The 20,055-nt window shown below is 38.9% G+C and overlaps 1 protein-coding gene across 1 annotated transcript in view; it reads right to left on the bottom strand.

The window, feature by feature from the left end:
• Positions 1–270: 270 nt before the first annotated feature.
• npm1b (nucleophosmin 1b) overlaps positions 271–20,055 on the bottom strand; it is a 31,578-nt gene continuing 11,793 nt past the window's right edge. Inside the window, exons 8-11 of the mRNA XM_061726133.1 lie at positions 15,281–15,373; positions 2,716–2,811; positions 2,558–2,632; positions 271–699 (exon numbers count right to left, since the gene is read on the bottom strand). Coding sequence (XP_061582117.1) covers positions 646–699; positions 2,558–2,632; positions 2,716–2,811; positions 15,281–15,373 — 318 coding nt within the window. The 3' untranslated portion in view covers positions 271–645. The remainder of the gene's footprint in view (positions 700–2,557; positions 2,633–2,715; positions 2,812–15,280; positions 15,374–20,055) is intronic.

Here is a 20,055-nt window from a genome sequence, read left to right as displayed (position 1 = left end):
TTTATCGTTATCGGGATAAATGCCAGAAATTATCGTGATACATTTTTTACTCCATACCGCCCATCCCTAGTATGTATTGTGTAAAGCACTTTGTGTTTTATGCATGAAAAGTGCTATACAAGTTTGATTAAGTTTGATATAAGTTTGATTTGATGCAGCAGTAACATGCAGATATGCGTTCGCAGTCGCAAAACATCCAAGCCCTTACTTAATGGTACATAAATGTGACTTTCTACTACAAAGGAAAGTATTTGTAGGAGGGCAGGGGTGTTCAGGGTTGTGATATTTGTTCTGATTTAGAAAGACACACAGGTTTTGACATCAATTGCCTGCAAATGATAGAAATGTCCAGCAGTCATTCTACCCTCGACTGAGCAACAACGGGTAACGCTTATCATTTCAATCTATAAATAGTGCATGACTGAATGAATTATGACCGAGTCAGCTCCGCTGGTGCTTTGCATCTATATGAAAAGAAACAAGAAAAAAAGAAAGCAGACACCTGAATCCATGCGTTAATGGCTTCACGAAACGTCAGCGCCTCTAGACCAGTCTTTAGATGAGGCCGAGAGGAAACCTCACCGATGGGGCCTTTAAATGTCTGGCAGGAACACATACAAAGAAATGCTTCGCCGTAGACGTGTTTTACTTCTTGTCGGTCTTCAGTGTTTGCATAAACCTCCAGAGGTCCTTGACCACCTGAGGAAGGTGAGAGAAGAGAGGAATAACAGCCGAATGAGAAAGACAGAAAAGGGTGAAATTATAAATCAGGCAAATGAAGTGCGACACAGCACGAGGCACATGACTCACTTTTTACTACAGCATGCTTTTTGTGCATTTGGCCTGTGGGAACGCAGGAGTTTTTGGATGGGGCTGCTGGGGAACGACGAGGGGTTGGGTGGGGGCAGCAGTACATACCAGAGTATATGACTAGGTGCTCCAGGTCTGACAGATCTCAGCCTTGGCTGATGAAACCAGAGCACTTCCACAGATGTTTCTACACACTGGGATCAACAAGCTCTCCCCGACCCGACTCCACCCACCCCTTTCCCTCGTCCGTAGAGCCTTCGTGTCGCTCTAAAGAGCTTCCACCTGCTCTCATGACTGTACGCTGAACATTTTAATGCAGCCATGTGATTACGTTAAATAGCCCGCTTCGAGTGATCGTAATCTAAAAGATGCTTTGATAAAGGCTTTACAGTCCAACTCTTGGAGTCTGCAGTTATCATCCGGGGGCGTTGGGTGATGAATTCATGCTTTGCAACAGCAATGTACGTATGAGGGTTTTGTTTCTCTCCCGAAACGACAAGCAGCATTGGGGGAAAAGATTTAAGAGCTGCATTTTCTCAGAGGCCTTGAAAGTGAAAAAGACCGGCACCGTTCACACACTACCGGAGTCTTCATTAAGGCTGCAGAAGACACAACTGCCGTAAATCACCAGAGCCGGTGCGCCTTGACAGGTGTACTCCCATTCCATCTCGGAAGAGCGCTCCAACACAACATGGGCAGATTTTCAAAAGAACATGTTATGTCAGGGAGACTGGACAGTTTTGAGGACTGATACCTCGTTCCTGGGTATCTAACATGGCAAAGAGCGATTTAATTTGGTGATTCTTTTTGTCGGACAAGAATATTTAAGTTTTTAAATACCTGATGTGTTTCTGCGATTACTTTCGTACGGTGGCCGAGACCCGCCATTACTGAAAATAAAAGTAACGCTGCAAACAGAAACAAACGCCGCTGCAAATTAAAGAAACGCTGCAAATAAAAACAAATGCCGCTGCAAATAAAAAAAAGGACGCAATTAAAAAAGCCACAACAGAAGTGAATTACCGGGGACTATTTTTGCCGATGCACCGGTGATTTTACGTGAGAGGAGAAGAAGAAGACGAAGAGGACGTAAGTGAAAAGGAAGAAATAAGAAGAGCAAGGAATAAGAAGAACAACGAACGAGAAAATAAGTGAAAAGGTTAGTTTTCAACGTCGCTATGTGTCATTTTTTTCGTCTTCTTCTTCTCCTCTCACGTAAAAAACACCGGTGCATCAGCAAAAATAGTCCCCGGTAATTCACTTCCGTTGTGGCTTTTTTATTTGCGTGGTTTTTTTATTTTATTTGCAGCGGGGTTTCTTTATATTTTCAGCGTTTCTTTTATTTGCAGCAGCGTTTCTTTTTGTTTGCAGCGTTTATTTTATTTGCTAAGCGTTTATTTTATTTTCAGCTGCGTTTGTTTCTGTTTGCAGCGTAACTTTTATTTTCAGCAATGGCGGGTCTCGGCCACCGTACTTTCGCCTTCATCAGGCAAGTTCAGCAAGTTAAATTGTAAAGCAATGGACAAAATAAACTTTATTAAATAATGTCAAAGAGCGCTTTATACTCAATGGGGTTTGTATAAATGTGCCCATGGCGACTAACTCAGCAAATGAAGGAATGTTTCATCAAATTTAGTAGGAAGCAACTCCCGCTGAATATGCTGCAACGAGACTAAATGGATTGATCGTGATACGTCAGAACATTGATATAAACTGCACATGTGATGCCAAAAAAAACACAACGTACCGTTTTGTCTGAGATTTTAAAAGAATTCTTCACAAAGTTTTCAAACTTCTGCTCCGTCTTCGGCAGCGGTTTCCCCTGAAGGAGAAGATCATTAAGTCAAGGTCGAGCCTCGATTGAGACGTAAGAGCAAAAGTAAAATAAAACGTTGGTGGCCTTGCCTCTTTCGCTGCTGTTGACAACTTGCTCTTAATTTCTCCAAGAGTTGGAGATTTAGACGCGTCCGCCTGGGGTTTGTCTTTTCCTGGGGTTTGTGTCTGGAAACAAACATCGGCTTGATAAGGAACACTCGTTACATGACAAGCAAGAGATTCATGGAGTTATCCATAACAGCGAGGCCTCAAATTAACTCACAATATGGCTCATGTTGATCAGGGGTTAATTCTCACAATTAATTATATTTTCCCAGTTTCTAAAAATAAAATTGGAGGTTACAATATGTTGATAATTAACAGTTTTGATGACCCACAATGCAGTCTGGGCTACAGTCCTATTGTGACCCACTTACTCTGGGTCTGTGCTCGCCGGCTTGGCTTGGACAACGAGCTGGAAGGAGATAAAACGCACTAACAGGACAACACATTCCAGCCTAGTTACATATTTCTTTTTAATTTTTCAAATACATCAGGTACAAATTATGCTCTTATTGGTTTCAAACAAGAGAGCGCAAACTATGAGTCTGGAATAAACAATAAAGACCATAAATTGTGGCTTTCCATTGATGTCAAATTTTAAATCAAAGAGAGAAAAAAAAAAGAGTGCAGGTGGAATCGCTGCCTTTGTGCAAAAATCCAATGAAATGCGCTACGTCCACATAGTGGACGTGTTTCTCGGCGGCACGTGTGAAAGTTCAGCACGATAACCTTTCTGTCCACGTCTTGTTGAGGACGTTAAAAAAGTGTTTCCTCCAAACTTGTTTGTGAAGATGAGAAAACAACTGGAGCTGCACCAGTCGGTGGGTGTGTCACACACACACACACACACACACACACACACACACACACACACACACACACACACACACACACACACACACACACACACACACACACACACACACACACACACACACACACACACACACACACACACACACACACACACTGCATGTTGCACAAGCAACAAAGCTTGTCTGTACATGCAAAGCCAGGAATCCAGGGAAATTGCAGGGTTTCATTGATAACCGGGGATGCATTTGGAAGACAACAGAGGCAACGCACAAAGCAAATGTTTACCCAATGCAACGAAAGAAAAAAAACAACATTTCCATCTGGAAACGGTTATCCATTTAATATATTTTTGTTTGGTTGATGACTGTTTCCCTGTTGGATTTAAACACTGTTTCCTGGGCTTGGTGAGTGGAGTACGGCGCAGTTTCAGGTGCAGAGTCTCGATTCCTACTGGAAATCGTGTGCACCATCTCATCAACAATAGGGCTGCAATGATTCGTCGACTTTGTCGACAAAAATCAATAATCAAAATTGTCGACAATGAATTACATTGTCGACAATTGTCGCCAGACGTGTTTTTCCAATGGAGTGAGGCATCTCCCTTCAATACAATCTCTGCGTCTCAGCCGAGCGGGTAGCGCGTAAACAAAAATGACGGCGTCCTGTACAGTAGCTGCATGTAACAAAACTTCAAAAGTTTGGGAGCATTTTAGCCTGAATACGGCAAATAAAAAGATTACTTGCAAGGCTTGCAAAGCATGCTTATCACAGGAGCACGTCGGTAATGCACGAGCATTTGAAGAGAAAGCACGTCGGACAGTTGAATGAAACGGACTTACCTTGGTAAGATATTAAGCGTATTTTGGCTTTAAAGGAGAGCTTTAACGTTGTGCCTGACTTTGCCTGACAAAATTATTTTAAATTAAATGCACGCAGACCGAAAAAGAGCCACCATGGAGCCCTTTCTGCAAAAGAAGCAGACCTGTAGTAAGAGGCTACTGCCCTCACTGATCAATAGATGCTGATCTGTGATATGAGCAGCTCTCCATGGTGATGGTGACGGGTTTCAACAAATGATACACCAGTTCAACCCAGAGCACGTCCTGCCATCCAGAACCCATTTTACCATCTTGATGGAGAAAAAATATGCAACGTTTTATTTTTTTTTATAATTTATTTTTTATATAACACAATTGCCTGTCCTTAAAAAATGAAAAATAATGGACAGAGGTTTATTTATTTATGGATTTATGTCTATACTGACTGATCACTGTGCCTGTGCTTGGTTTTAGATAGGACATTTTATTTACTTCTTGTATGAACAGCAGCAAAGTTGAATAAAATATCTATTTTTCATTGACGTACCCATCTTTCTCGTGTTTATTATCATTTGCCACATAATTAAAGCAACCTCATACTAAATTTAAGAAAAAATGACTAATTATCCGATTAGTCGACTAATCGTTTCAATAGTTGGTGACTAGTCGACTATTAAAATAGTCGTTAGTTGCAGCCCTAATCAACAACCCTTCCTATCTTCTGGTTTCTGCTTTCCAACTGCTGGAGCCAAAACGCCAAATCCAAGTATGCTGAAAGCAAAGAATCACGCCACAAAATCCTGTAACCAGCATGTGTAGCCAGTCACAATGTCAGCGAATGAGCAGTGTGAGCCCATTTACAGTTTAGTGCTCCGAGAGGCCACCTGGACCCCAATCAGACTGATTGACAGGCATCACAACAACCGATCACAACAACATGTTAACAACTTGAAAGGAACACAAACACAAAGAAGAAATAGAGTGATAAACGGCTTTAGTGCAGTCCTTTGTGCACAAAATCAAACAAGCCATCAACTCCACCTGTGACTTTGGTTTAGTAGCTCAATCAATAAGATTCGGCGCATTTTCGTTATGTAAACAAAATGCAAATCACGCCCACAACTGTAAAACTGTGTAACTGCATGCGAGCGTCCGACTATCGTAGCACTGCGTGACATCGGACGCTCTCTGTCCATCTCCCTCCAGCAGCTGCCACTTTATTGAGGTTTTTGTAGTGAAATGAGGAGGAATCATAGAGATAACTTCTCATTTCAACTAACTGGATCAGGCGTTCCTCATCCATGACTGTTTCCTACAGCGCTTTCAACCGGCTTTCAACGCGAGCGGCAGGAAGAAAATAGAAGCAGGGCGTCCAACAAATGTTCAGCTCAAAACGGCATGGCTTATGGTTCCGCGTTAATAATAATAATAATAATAATTCATTTTATTTAACGGCGCCTTTCATGTCACCCAAGGTCACCTTACAGAATAAAAACAAAACAATACAATAAAGGAAATACAATAATAATAAAGTAGAAATTATAATACATACACACATACACAATACATACAATCAAGGAGCAACAGTACAGCTAACAGAACAGTATGGTGGGAGGTAGTGTGTGGTGACCGGTCAAAGTGAATGGGCAAGTTTAAACAGGTGAGTCTTGAGTTGTGTTTTGAATGTGGTGATGGAGTCTATTTGTCTTATTTATGGGGGGAGGGAGTTCCAGAGTCTGGGTGCCGTACAACTGAAAGCTCGGGCACCCATGCTGCTAAGGTGTGAGGTGGGAGTGAAAAGAAGTCCAGCAGAGGTTGAGCGGAGGGTACGGGAGGGGGTGTATTCTTTCAGTAGGTCACAGAGGTAGGTGGGGGCTAGGTTATGAAGGGCTTTGTGAGTGAGGAGGAGGTTTTTATAAATGATACGGTATTGGACTGGGAGCCAGTGGAGTTGGATAAGAACGGGGGTGATGTGGTCAGATGACTTGATGCGGGTGATGATCCGGGCGGCCGAGTTCTGAATGAGTTGTAGTTTGTTGGTGAGTTTGGTTGGGAGGCCAGTGAGGAGAGCATTACAGTAATCGATACGGGATGTGACGAATGAGTGGACCAGAATTTCGGTGCTGGATTGGGACAGTGCTGGACGAAGTCTGGAGATGTTGCGGAGGTGGAAGAATGCAGTCCGGGTGATGTTGTGGATGTGAGGTGCAAATGAGAGTGTATTGTCCAGAATGACGCCGAGGCTCTTGACGTGGGGGGAAAAGGGTACCGGGAAGCCGTCGATGATGATGGGAGGGGCGGGAGAGGGTTGTGACTTGGTGAGGGTGGATTTGGAGCCGATGAGAAGAGCCTCAGTTTTATTGCCGTTGAGTTTTAGGAAGTTATTGCTCATCCAGGTATTAATGTCGTGTAGGCAGGTGGTTAAATCGACACAGAGCCTACGCCGTAGGGTGTGGTGCGCGTCGCTGTGTACCCTACGCCGTAGGCTCTGCGTTGGTGTAACGCAGAACCATAAATCAGCCTTAACTCCGCCAGCCGAAGCTTCCACCATTTTTTCGTAGCGGTGTATCGCGTCATTCAGGCAGCCAATCAGCACAGAGCCTCATTATCATAGCCCCGCCCACTCAGAATCCTGCATAGATAATTAGGTTAGAAACGGTAAAGATAAAGACATGACCCAGAGGCAAAATTTTTCAATTTATATAGAATAAACTATCAAAAGCTTGTTTTTAAGACATTCAAGGCCTGTTTAAAATAGACATTAAATGCCATAATAAGTCCCCTTTAAAGTTTGTTCGTTCTTGTTTTTATCAGTTAAAAATATTGCCAAGCTGAGTCCAATTATGTCACGGCGGAGGCGTCTGAGGTGGAGATGATCAACCGTGTCTTGATTACTGTAACTCGACTTTCAAATGTTTAAGCGAAAAATCACCAGAAAGTCTTCAGGTTGTCCAGAACGCTGCTGCAAGGATAACAAAGTGTCCCAAGTATCCACACGTCACCCCCCCTTACTAATCTGGGTTAAAAAATGGGAACAAAAAAAATTGTGATAAAAAAAAAATATATATATATATATATTTTAAAAAAAGGTCCTATATTACGGAAGCGTATTGCATTCACTTGAGAAAAAAAAAATCTGCTCTGTTTTTCTGAATTAACGACTTGCAAGAATCTGTCATTCACTCGAGAGCTGGATTTCATGGAAGTAAACATGTTCCTGTCCAGTTTAATCCAGTTTTATTTTGATTTGGTTTGAAACGTTGGGAGATACTCTTGTCTTTAAGTTTTATAGATGGTATTGTTATTAGTTTGTCGACTTTGCGCCTCAGGCAACTCAGGACTCAGGCGGTTGTTCAGACGGAAAGCCCATTCTGATCTGCTGGACATTATCTCGTTAATTCAGAAAAACAGAGCAGATTTTTATTTTTTTTTTAAATTTTATCTCGTTAATTCAGATAAACAGAGCAGTTTTTTTTTTTCTCAAGTGAATGCAATACGCTTCCTTACTATATAAATAAAATTTGACTTACTTTAACATGTTTTTATCTGAGCTGGGTCATCCTTGTTGCTTCACTTCAACAAATCCTGATGTTGTTGGAGTAGCAGCACCTTAACACGTCACGTGAGCCACAAGACGGCTCGTCTTCGGCCCAATCAGCTGGTCAAAGTATCTTTTTTCACACCATTTTATTTTTCCAGTAATTGGTCTTGCAGCAAATTGCTGCGATGTCCAGCCACCAACGGGATGCTTTTACAGCTCTGTGCGTTTCATAAGCGCTGTTCGCTTTACTATGAACATATGAGATGCACATGATCCCTGGTAGTTTTTCTCTGTTGTTACCAACTTTATGGTCCTTTGTAAGCCAACTTCTTCTGTTACTTTCACATCAAAGCACATGGAGGAACATGGGGCTCGAGCCAGGAACAACTGGATATGTAAAAACAGGGGTGTTTTCAGCTCCCAGACACTTGGTTTCTTGGGAGAGATGTTTCTGTTTATAACATCATACTTAGAAACTAAGAGTCCATTTCAAAAGTGTACGAGTATAAATGAAGCAGCTTGTTCCTTCAGACTCACTTGAAATAAATTGGCCCGGCCTGAGAACTAAAACGGGGCGAATAAAAGCTATAACGACATAACGTGTCACAGCCTTTTTGGGTTTAATCCCTTTTAAATCACAAACCTAGGCTGAAACATGAAATAGTAAAACACAGGTGGGATAATTTTAAGAAAATAAATTCTTTCTCCAGTTAACAATCTGTCCCTGTCCCTGAGAGATCTGCATTTTACAGCAGAGATCAAAAGGCATAAAACGAACAAAAACCCTTGACAAACGCACAACACACACACACACACACACACACACACACACTGCTGGCTCCTGGCCATACAAATGCACCACATATTTATTATTTACGGGCAGCTCTCGACATCCAAAGGACAGCTGTGGGCCTGAAACAGCTGATAAACACACAAAAGCAGCAAGCTTTTTCATCTGGGCCAGACGCTGATTACAGATGCCACGAGACATGGAACTTAATCACAAGCACGCTATGATTTGATGCAATCTCCCGTCTTCAGTCCAGTGCAAACACATGGTTGTGACACATTTGCTCATCAACTCTGTCCAGGGATAGCAATTGTCATTTTAATGGAATGAGAACTTATGTTTGGGGAAACTTTCAGATCACTGGGAACTGTGACTCTCTGTGTAACAGCGTTTCCTCCCAGATTACACTGACGGTGGTGTTTGCTCCCACCACAAGTCAGGCTTATACTTTTGGATTTTCTGATACTTTGTCCCAGGGCTGTGCGATTAATCGATTTTAAATCTAAATCGGATTTATTAATCACAATCGATGTTAAAAAAAGGAAAATCGGAAAATCGATTTTCCTTTTTTGCAGCTGGCTGCATTACAGACAGAGCTCGTCTAGTCATCTTTGTTTGGTCAAGAAAATTGTAAATGTTGTCACTTTACTAAACTCAAGGAGGATTTACAGTATCTTTCAATTGCACTTCATTCCCAATAGGGAAATTTGTTTGCTATTTTTCTTTAAAAATAAAGATAAAATATTTGAAAAAATGTATTCCATTGTCTTTTGTAGTTTTACCAAAAAAATCGAAATCGAAATCGAAAATCGGGTTTTCAGAGAAAAAAAAAAATCGGGATTTTATTTTTGTCCAAAATCGCCCAGCCCTACTTTGTCCCAATATTTGGACATTATAACTATAAAACAGTCAACATAACATTGAAATAATCTTTTTTCTGCTACAACTTCAGGGCAACAACCACTGCTGTTCATATGGATAGTTTAGTTTATTTGGTCGATCAGTTTCAATTGATACAATACATTGCATTTAATTTCCTTTTGTAGGAAAGAAATAATAAAAAAAGAAGTAAGGAATAAACCGACCAAAAGGTTTAGGCTGAAGCCTAAGCTTCTTGTACCTACCCTTTTTAACTTTTACTTCATAGTTGATACTAATACAACAAGGACAAACAATCTACAAAACAAAAAAACAGCCAAGTAAACACACATGCAAAACAAGAAGGAAGACAAACGTAATTAAAGCTGCAAGCAGCGATGAACGGGCCCTCGCACTCATGGCCACCGTCCCCCATAAGCATATCAGAAATGACACCACCCATGACTTCCTATGTTAAACCATTCAAAAGTTATAGCAGAAAAAAGGACAACCAATCAGAAGAAGGGGCGGGGCTAATTTTCACCAATTATGGTCAAGGACTCAATATCAAGTCCCATGACACCACCCATGACTCTTTATGTCAAACCATTCAAAAGTTATGGCAGAGAAAAGTTTTCTAGGGGGCGCTGTTGAGCCGTTAGGCCACGCCCATTAATGCAAACCATGAAATATCAAATTTATCGCCAGGCCTGGCTTGCATGCAAAATTTGGTGACTTTTGGGGAAGTATCAAATATGGACCAATCAGATGAAGGGGGGGCGTGCTTTTTGGCGTCTAGCGTCGCCACGGTAACACTGTTGAAAGATAAAAGTAATACGCGTAGTCGCAGGATGGAGACGAACATTTTGATGTATAACACACCTGGGTGCACGTTACGGTTCGGGCCGTATTAACTGCCGAAGGAATGGCATAAATTGCGCCAAAATTACACAATTATTTCAAAATGGCTGACTTCCTGTTCGGTTTCGGCCATGGCGCCAAGAGACTTTTCTTTAAGTTGCAACATGATATAGGTGTGTACCGATTTTCGTGCATGTGCGTCAAACCGTATTGTGGGGCTTGAGGCACAAAGTTTTCTAGGGGGCGCTGTTGAGCCATTTTGCCACGCCCATTAATGCAAACCATGAAATATCAAATTTATCGCCAGGCCTGGCTTGCGTGCAAAATTTGGTGACTTTTTGGGCACATTTAGTGGGGCAAAAAGGCCCTCCTTTTGACAGAAGAAAGAAAAAAGAAAGAAAGAAAGAAAGAAAGAAAGAAAGAAAGAAAGAAAGAAAGAAAGAAAGAAAGAAAGAAAGAAAGAAAGAAAGAAAGAAAGAAAGAAAGAAAGAAAGAAAGAAAGAAAGAATTCCTACAGATACAATAGGGCCTTCGCACTGAAGGTGCTCGGGCCCTAAATATGAAATACTTGAAAAATCAAGTAAAAAACAAACAGAAGACGGATCTCAGAAAAACAACTAACAGAGAAAGTAAATAATCAATGCTTAGAAGAAACAAAAACAATCTCTAGAAGAGTGAAAACAAAAGGAAACGAGACGATGGCATCACGTATAAGTTTTCTTCAGCTTTGGGACATAATAGCACTAAATGTTCAATAATTCAGTTTGGCATTCCTTTTAGCATTTAACCAAACTATTTTTGCTCTGGCAGGTGTTTTCACCGGCCTGATGACTTTAAAAGCAAAAAGGAGCCGTCGCTCTCTTTGGACATTTCTCAGGTCATAAGAAAAGAAGGAAAGGAAAATCCACGCGAATAAATAAGACAGGCACCTGCTGCAGTGCACGTCAATCAGCTGCTAAAACAATGACTCACACCCTTCAGGGATAGAGCCGTGTAAAGTGGTTAACAACTTTACGACTGTGACGTGTGCTTGCAGGCATCAACTTCTCTAAACCCATCAATCCCAACACACCAGCTGCGAGATAAGGTTACCTAAGCTCAGCAGAAAAACTCAAAGTTAGCTGGTTTCCCATGTTGAGCCTGTTACACAAGAAGGTGCAGCTACGAGCTTGGGCTGCAGAGAGGTGAGAACTGCGGTACTGGCAACGGATCTGACGAGCCAATCTAATGACCAGTCACCTGCATTAAGGAAAAAAAAAAAAAAAAAAAACAGACATCCACGCCCGCTTCCTCGCTCCTCAGGGGCATCTGGAAGCGCAAGCTGCACCAGACATCAAACGCTGGTAATGAGAGCAATTGGGAGAAGGTGTGTCCAGGAAGTGAGGGGTGTGAAGAGGTTGTAGAGAGGGAACAGTTGTGAAGTATTGGTGAGGGAATGGGAGTACTAAAAGCACAGAGGGCCAGAAAGTTAAACTGGTGGGAAGGTTTCGGCTGTTCACTTGCCCTTTGACTAATCCCCGAGAGCCACTGTGCGACGCCGGGGCAGCAGCCGCGGCAGCGGGGTTCACCGCTCTCGCACCCACGCAGCAAGAATGTCACCCTGGAGGGTTGTTTCTATCTTCAGGAGTTTAGCAATCCTCAGGCTTAGTGTTTATCAAGCTCTGTCGTGACCTCAGAGACCACAGTTTTGTGTGCAAGTTACTGGTGTTGCACCTTTAAGTAGGCCTGTGTTGAAAAAATCGATTTCCCAATTCTAAATCGATTCTCATATTAATTCCTAAAAATCGATTCATATGTCTAAAGATCGATTTTTTTTTGATTTTTTGGTTGTTTTTTTTTATTTTATTTATTTATGTATTTTTTTTATCATCATTACATTACAACTTTTGGTTATTTTTTTGTTTATCCCCAAAAAAGGAATGTTTTGTTGGACACGAGAATAACTGGTACCATGTTTTAGCCTTTAAATATGTTTAAAGGTATGAAAACATTAAAGTGTTAGGTTATAATTGCATAAATTGTCTATATTTCATTACTTTATATAGTGTCTTGGGGTTACATTTGTAAAAAATGCTAAAAACCAAATGCATGCTCAAAAATTAAAAACCAAAATAGACCGAAAATGGAACAAATAAAAACGGAATATGGGAAAAAATAAAACCGATTTCATCCGTCTCTGTTTCCTCCCTGGATCTGTTTGGTAATTCTGTCTAAAGATCGATTATTTTTTCTTTTTTTTCTTCTTTTATTTATGTATGTATCTTTTTTTTTTTTTCATCATTACATTACAACTTTTGGTTATTTTTTTGTTTATCCCCAAAAAAGGAATGTTTTGTTGGACACGAGAATAACTGGTGCCATGTTTTTGCCTTTAAATATGTTTAAAGGTATGAAAACATTAAGTGTTAGGTTATAATTGCATAAATTGTTTATATTTCATTACTTTATATACTGTCTTGGGGTTACATTTGCAAAAAATGCTAAAAACCAAATGCTCAAAAATTAAAAACCAAAATAGACTGAAAATGGAACAAATAAAAACGGAATATGGGAAAAAATAAAAACGATTTCATCCGTCTCTGCTTGCTGCCCTGGATGCCTACTGCCTACTTCATTGGTTGAGATTGTACCAATTGTGTTTATTAGAACTGTTTGTTAGAATTTTTTATAGGCTAGTATTCAATGAACGAATGCATTATTCACAGTAAATTATGTTTTTACTGATGAAAACGTTTCAAAACATGAAAATCACAAGTACATGAATTTCACATTTTCACAATGCCTTTGAGCATACTGTAAAATTCTACCATACATTTTTCCCCCATACTTTATTAAGACTTTCACACAAAATTCAAGACTTTTCAAGGTCTGGAAAACAGCGTTTCAAAATTCCATACTTATTAAGACTTTCAAGACTTGCGCAAGCACCCTGTAATTGCATAAATTGTCTATATTTCATTACTTTATATACTGTATTGGGGTTACATTTGCAAAAAATGCTAAAAACCAAATGCTCAAAAATTAAAAACCAAAATAGACCGAAAATAGAACAAATAAAAACGTAATGTGGGAAAAAATAAAACCGATTTCATCCGTCTCTGTTTCCTCCCTGGATCTGTTTGGTAATTCTGACCCACAAGATGTTTCTGAAAGCAGTTCTATCAGCATTCTGGGAGCTGATTGGTCCTTACAGCATCATTAGCTGCAATACTTGCTGTTTAATCTCAATATAATACTAGTAGTAATATTTTGCAGAACTACAGTCATATAATTCATGCAACAGCTCAAAAAACAGTTTTAATAACACTAACCCAAATCAATATCGGAATCGAATCGAATCGAATCTTGATAATCGATTCTGAATCTTAAGAATCGGAATCGAATCGATTCTTGACATTTGAATCGATCCGCAGCCCTACCTTTAAGTGTATGTCACGTCTTCCTGCAACCCATCCTTTACGGAAACAGAGATTCCATCCGAGGATTTCCCTCTGAAGTTGTCTTTTGTGAAAGGTATAAACACGCAGAGACGCTTGCCAATTTGTCGTCCGTAACGTGCACATGAGCCACGGAGGGGTGAAGGGCATCAAAGGAGCTGCAACTCAAGACATCTGGGTCAAGCCGTGAGGTCGCAGGTTTAAACCCGGCCCCGGGAGACGTGTTTAGAGGTCAGGTGTGTTTGCTTTCAGCACAGTCAGAGCTCAAGTGTTGGCTTTTGAGAGGCCGACGTCCAGGATATTCTATCCTAGAAATTAATTATCAGGTTGGACTAATTGCAACCTGCATTTACCACATTCCTTGGATTTAACATGAAAAGCCCCCTGCATTCCCCCCCTCCTGCATTTTTCCCCCTCCTGCATTTTTTAAATTGTGATGGTCTGAGTGTGAAACCACGCTGTCTGTAATGTGAGCACAAATAATTCTGAATGGATTCTTTTCTTTTTTTTCTTTTAGTTGAACAGACTAACACATAATAATACAGACTTTACTTGCTGTGAGTAATTAGTTTATCTCCTGCTGCACGGGAAAAAGAAACTCCCATCATTGATTACACTGTTGACACTTTATACCACTACAGTCACTCTATTTTACATTTTTAGATATTTTTATATTTTATATATTTTTTCTATACGATACATGCTTTATTTATCTGTACTTATTCTGTACTTTCAACGTCATGCTGCTTAGTTGTTTTTGCAATTGCCCCTCGGGGATAAATAAAGTTTTTCTGAATCTGAATCTGAATTCATTCAGCAGAGGGTTAATTTCTTCCCACACAATTTGAGGCAGAATAAATTCATAATTGTTTTTGTTCATTAAGAGCAAAGATACCTATCTGATCTATTTATGTCATTCATTTTCTTTACACAGCATGTCAATCAGAATATAATTTAAGATTCTGGATTGCATTCTGATGTAATGATGATAATAATCAAATGTAATAGGGTTAACAGGTAAATCTGGATTTAATATCAACAATACAGCAAATGTGGGTCTTTTTAAATGCATTTATTAAGGATGCTCTGATCGACTAAGTCGATATAACATATGAAAGCAACACATAAACACTTCCACAAACACTGGTGTTCAGCTGTAACTGTATGGCGACCACAGCAAAGACTTCAGGAAATTATGCAAACATTAAAAATGAACCGACAAATTAGGCAAAAATCTGAATTAGCAAATGACGTGGCAGTATAAATCAAACGCTTCAAACTTGATTCACATTTGGATCACTATAACAGCAGATCGTGCTTTTATTAATCACTCAAAACAACAACTCACAAACAAATAAAAATGAATAAATAAATATTGTCTTTTAGAAAAAATAGGAATAAATGAAATATAACTCTTGTGATTTACTGTTCATGTGTATGAGGGTTTGGGTCGGTCCTTTCGTACCTTAACCTGCGGTTTGACTGTTGATCCTGATGGTTTCCCTGCAGGATTATTCTGTTTCACGGGCGTCTTGTTGGGTTTTTTAGGGGCAGACTCCGCGCTCTGAGGAAACAAATGACATGTCAAGTGAGACACCTAAAAGACACGTTTGCTGCACATGTGGACGTGTAGCTGTAGTCGTTGCTTGAATGAAAAGTCCTCCGATCGGGAGGCCGAGCACTAGGAATGGGTGATATTTTACCGTTCACGATAAACCGTCAAAAAAATTCCCCACGGTAAGAATTTGTCATCTCGAGGTAAAAATGATAAATTCCCGTTGATGATGTTTTTGTGTAAAACTGATTTATGATTCTGCGTTAAATCCACGCACAAAGGAAGGAAGGAAGGAAGGAAGGAAGGAAGGAAGGAAGGAAGGAAGGAAGGAAGGAAGGAAGGAAGGAAGGAAGGAAGGAAGGAAGGAAGGAAGGAAGGAAGGAAGGAAATGAGCCAGAAAGAAAGAAAGAAAGAAAGAAAGAAAGAAAGAAAGAAAGAAAGAAAGAAAGAAAAAAAAGAAAGAAAGATATGAGCCTGAAAGAAAGAAAAAAGAAAGAAAGAAATGAGCCTGAAAGAAAGAAAGAAAGAAAGAAAGAAAGAAAGAAAGAAAGAAATGAGCCTGAAAGAAAGAAAGAAAGAGAGAAATGAGCCTGAAAGAAAGAAAGAAAGAAAGAAAGAAAGAAAGAAAGAAAGAAAGAAAGAAAGAAAGAAAGAAAGAAAGAAAGAAAGAAAGAAAGAAAGAAAGAAAGAAAGAAAGAAAGAAAGAAAGAAAGAAAGAGCAGTGTTTTGGCTCCAAAGACTGAATGTGGAGATAGATTTATAGTTAAAAAGATGGAGTTGAATTGGTATTTTTTTAATCGTCATTTTTATCGTTATCGGGATAAATGCCAGAAATCATCGTGATACATTTTTTAGTCCATACCGCCCATCCCTACCGAGCACTAAAGCCTAATCTGCAATGCCAGCCTTTTACCACTACTTAAAGCTCTGCACCACGTCAAAGTGCAAGCCCTTTTCTTATAAACAGAAAAATATATGTGTATATTTTATAATTGCTGTTTATCGGAACATAAACTACATCCATTTGCTTCGTCATCAAGCGTTCACATGCACCCTTTCTAACCACAGCAATAAAATGATAATAATAGTGATGCAGCAGGTATATTGCATCTGAAAAAAACAAAAACACACACACACAATGTACACACCACAATAAAAAACAAACAGCACATCCCTCTAAATAAACACAAAAGCCCAAAGTTCATTCTGGTCTAATTGTGGTAAAAAGGTTCAGTCTTGTACCTTGTACGATTTTGCAGGAAACACTAGACAAACGCTGTGGTTCTCAGTGATCAGGCCCCGAGTAACCCAATAACCTGTCATTGTTCGGCACTCAGGCCTTCCCTTCAGGTTTACATTGCTTTCAGTCAGCTGTGTAATTACCTTGTAACAGCCAAGACAAGCACCTGCATTTCCCCAGCGCCAATTCTTTTTATTGCAATCACAGGTATTCAGCTGAGAAGGGCCCAGCAGTGTAATTGCCTGTGTTGACACAATTTCTACAAGGCAATTACACAAGCTGTTGCCTCCAACAAGGCCCGGCGTTAAGATCAAGGAAGTTACAGTTGGAAATCAACATTTTTGGGACTTTCTTTTTTTTCCTGGATAAGGATGACGTAGATCAACCGAGCAGCACGAATCGTCTTCATGCTTCCACCGTCCGTAAAGAACACACCTGAACCACCAAAACTGTTTGTTTTTTTGTTTTAAACACCATTCTTTCATGCAACAAGACACAATAAAGTTATTGTTTTAGATTTTGTAATGTATAGTGGCTCATTTGATGCGCAAAAAAGGGTAAACCACCAAGGTAGCATGATTACAGGACTGTCTCAGAAAATTAGAATATTGTGATAAAGTTCTTTATTTTTACGACGGAGTATTAGGGCCAAACTAAGACAAAAAACATTGGAAATTACGAGAATAAAGTCATAAAGTAATGAGAATAAAGTCGTAAAATTACGAGAATAAAGTCGTAATATTACGAGAATAAAGTCGTAAAATTACAAGAATAAAGTCGTAATGTTGCGAGAATAAAGTCGTAATATTATGAGAATATAATTTATGAGAACTCGACAGGAAGAGCTTCTTCTCCCTGTGTTAAAAATATATATTATTATATAAAAAAATTATATTATTATTAAGATATTGAGCATCTTGTGAAGTTATATTTATATATTTATAATATATTACGACTTTATTCTCGTAATATTATGACTTTATTCTCGTAATTTTATGACTTTATTCTCGTAATTTTACGACTTTATTCTCGTAATTTTACGACTTTATTCTCGTAATATTATGACTTTATTCTCGTAATTTTACGACTTTATTCTCATTACATTATGACTTTATTTTCGTAATTTCCTTTTTTTGTTTTTTTGTTTGGCCCTAATACTCCGTCGTAATTTTCTGTAATGCAATTAAAAAAAACAAAAAATGTCATACATTCTGGATTCATTACAAATCAACTGAAATATTGCAAGCCTTTTATTATTTTAATATTTCTGATTATGGCTTACAGTTTAAGATTAAGATTCCCAGAATATTCTAATTTTTTGAGATAGGGTATTTGAGTTTTTTTAAACTGTAAGCCATGATCAGCAATATTAAAATAATAAAAGGCTTGCAATATTTCAGTTGATTTGTGAATGAATCCAGAATGTATGACATTTTTGCATTACAGAAAATAAAGGACTTTATCACAATATTCTAATTTTCTGAGACAGTCCTGTATAATCAGCACAACAAAGAGCTGCTTATTCGAGTCATTTAGTATGCTCTTCTTTAATAACTATGTTTATGAAAGGCCTGCTTCGTTTACAGCTGTCTTTAACATCTGTCACAGATACGCTGGATTCTGGTTTAGATAAACTCCAGGTACCTTTTGCATCGCCGCCCGCTCCCTTTGTTCCACTGGTGTGCAGTGATGGGAACAGATGCTCTCTTCTGGAAACTGACTCACCACAATCTGTCGGCTAAAACGTGTTTCGGAAAAGACTATTTCAACCCAATAGTTCGGTACACGATCGGAGCTCCGACGGCCAGAGGTGGGTAGTAACGAGTTACATTTACTCCGTTACATTTACTTGAGTAAGTAACTTTTAGGAGTAGTTTTGAATCACTATACTTTTTACCTTTACTTGAGTAGATTTGTGAAGAAGAAACTGTTCCTCTTACTCCGCTACATTAGGCTACGTTGAGCTGTTACTTTTCTTTTATCCCTTTTATCCACGTACGCGTCAATCTCATGACATCACTGGGTGATTCTTTGTGAAAAATGTTTGTTTTTGCATGTTTTGTCACATAAACACAGACTCAAACACACACAGAGTTTCTATGAGTTCATGGGCTTGTTCTAGTTCTGCCTGGTTAAAAAAGAAAAGTACAAAGGCTGGAAATTTTGTGCTATTTGTGCTTAATTTATTTTTTTATTGTTATTATTTTATTATTTATTAAAGTACTTGAATTTACTTTAAGATTATTTTAGTTTAAGCTATTTTTTATTCATTTTAATTTATTTTATTGATTTAATTTGCCTTAAGATGATTATTTTGTACTTTTGTCTGTTTGAATGGTTGTGTTAAAAAAATAAATCAGACGTTACTCAACAGTTACTCAGTACTTTTTTACTTTTACTCAAGTAATTATTTATTTAATTATTATTCTACTTGAGTCATATTATTCTGAAGTAACAGTACTTTCACTTGAGTACAATCTTTGACTACTCTACCCACCTCTGCCGACGGCACATCAGCCTGACCGACGGGAAGCGTGGGCTGAACAGCTGATTTACTAGTCGTCTGTTTGCACCACCATCACATTTGTTCTGTCGTGTGCAGTTTCTGCTCGCCGCCTCGTTCACACCTGAGCTCAGATTAATCGTGAAATGAACGGATGAGTTTCTGTCAGCGAGTTGGTTCAGTTCGTTCACTCAGCAGATTATGATTTCATAATTTATGACCCACCGACACACAAACTATATCCCATCAAAAGAGCCATGGCACATTATGGGGCAGCGTAGAGCTGCAGAGATCTCTGGGTAAATATATGGTTTAATCAGCATGAACAAAGTATTTGAGCACCTCATCGTGATCTTGATTTTGTTACCTGCACAACGCAAGAAAAACTGAGATGTTGGGAAAAAAAAAAGAGTTAGACTTAATGCCTCAAACTCAAGGCGGTATAATTATTTTAAATGCTTTTTAAAAAATTAAATAAAACTTTGAAGTTAAACAGTTCATTTGAAACCATGTCGCTCTGCTTGATTATGAATGACGGGAATAATGTTCTTAATGTGAGATTCCTTCAGCATCGATGTGTGTCACATATTTTTAAATTACTGATTTAAATTTAAATGAAATGAAAATAAAGTAGAAACATATAACACAATTAACAAGACCTTTTTGTTTTTCCAATCATCAAATTAATCAATACATTTTTTGACTATTGCTAATTCACTGAAAGGCAACATATGCACCATATTCCTCTCTGTTTGTAACAGCTTAAAACTTAAATACGAGCACTTTTGTAATAGATTAAGTGGGATTTTTATTAAATAACGAATAAAATAAAGGCCAAATGTGCAACATTTACCAGCATTTAATAAATTAATAATAAACTGTGCAGGGTAAATCAGTTTCAGCATTCCCCTGTGAACTACTGATTTCCTGTTTTCTTATGTTTAATAT

Source organism: Cololabis saira, chromosome 7 (genome assembly GCF_033807715.1).
Source record: "Cololabis saira isolate AMF1-May2022 chromosome 7, fColSai1.1, whole genome shotgun sequence".
Lineage (NCBI taxonomy): Eukaryota > Metazoa > Chordata > Actinopteri > Beloniformes > Belonidae > Cololabis > Cololabis saira.
Note: the sequence above shows the minus strand (reverse complement) of the source record. Positions and strands in the feature narration are given on the sequence as shown.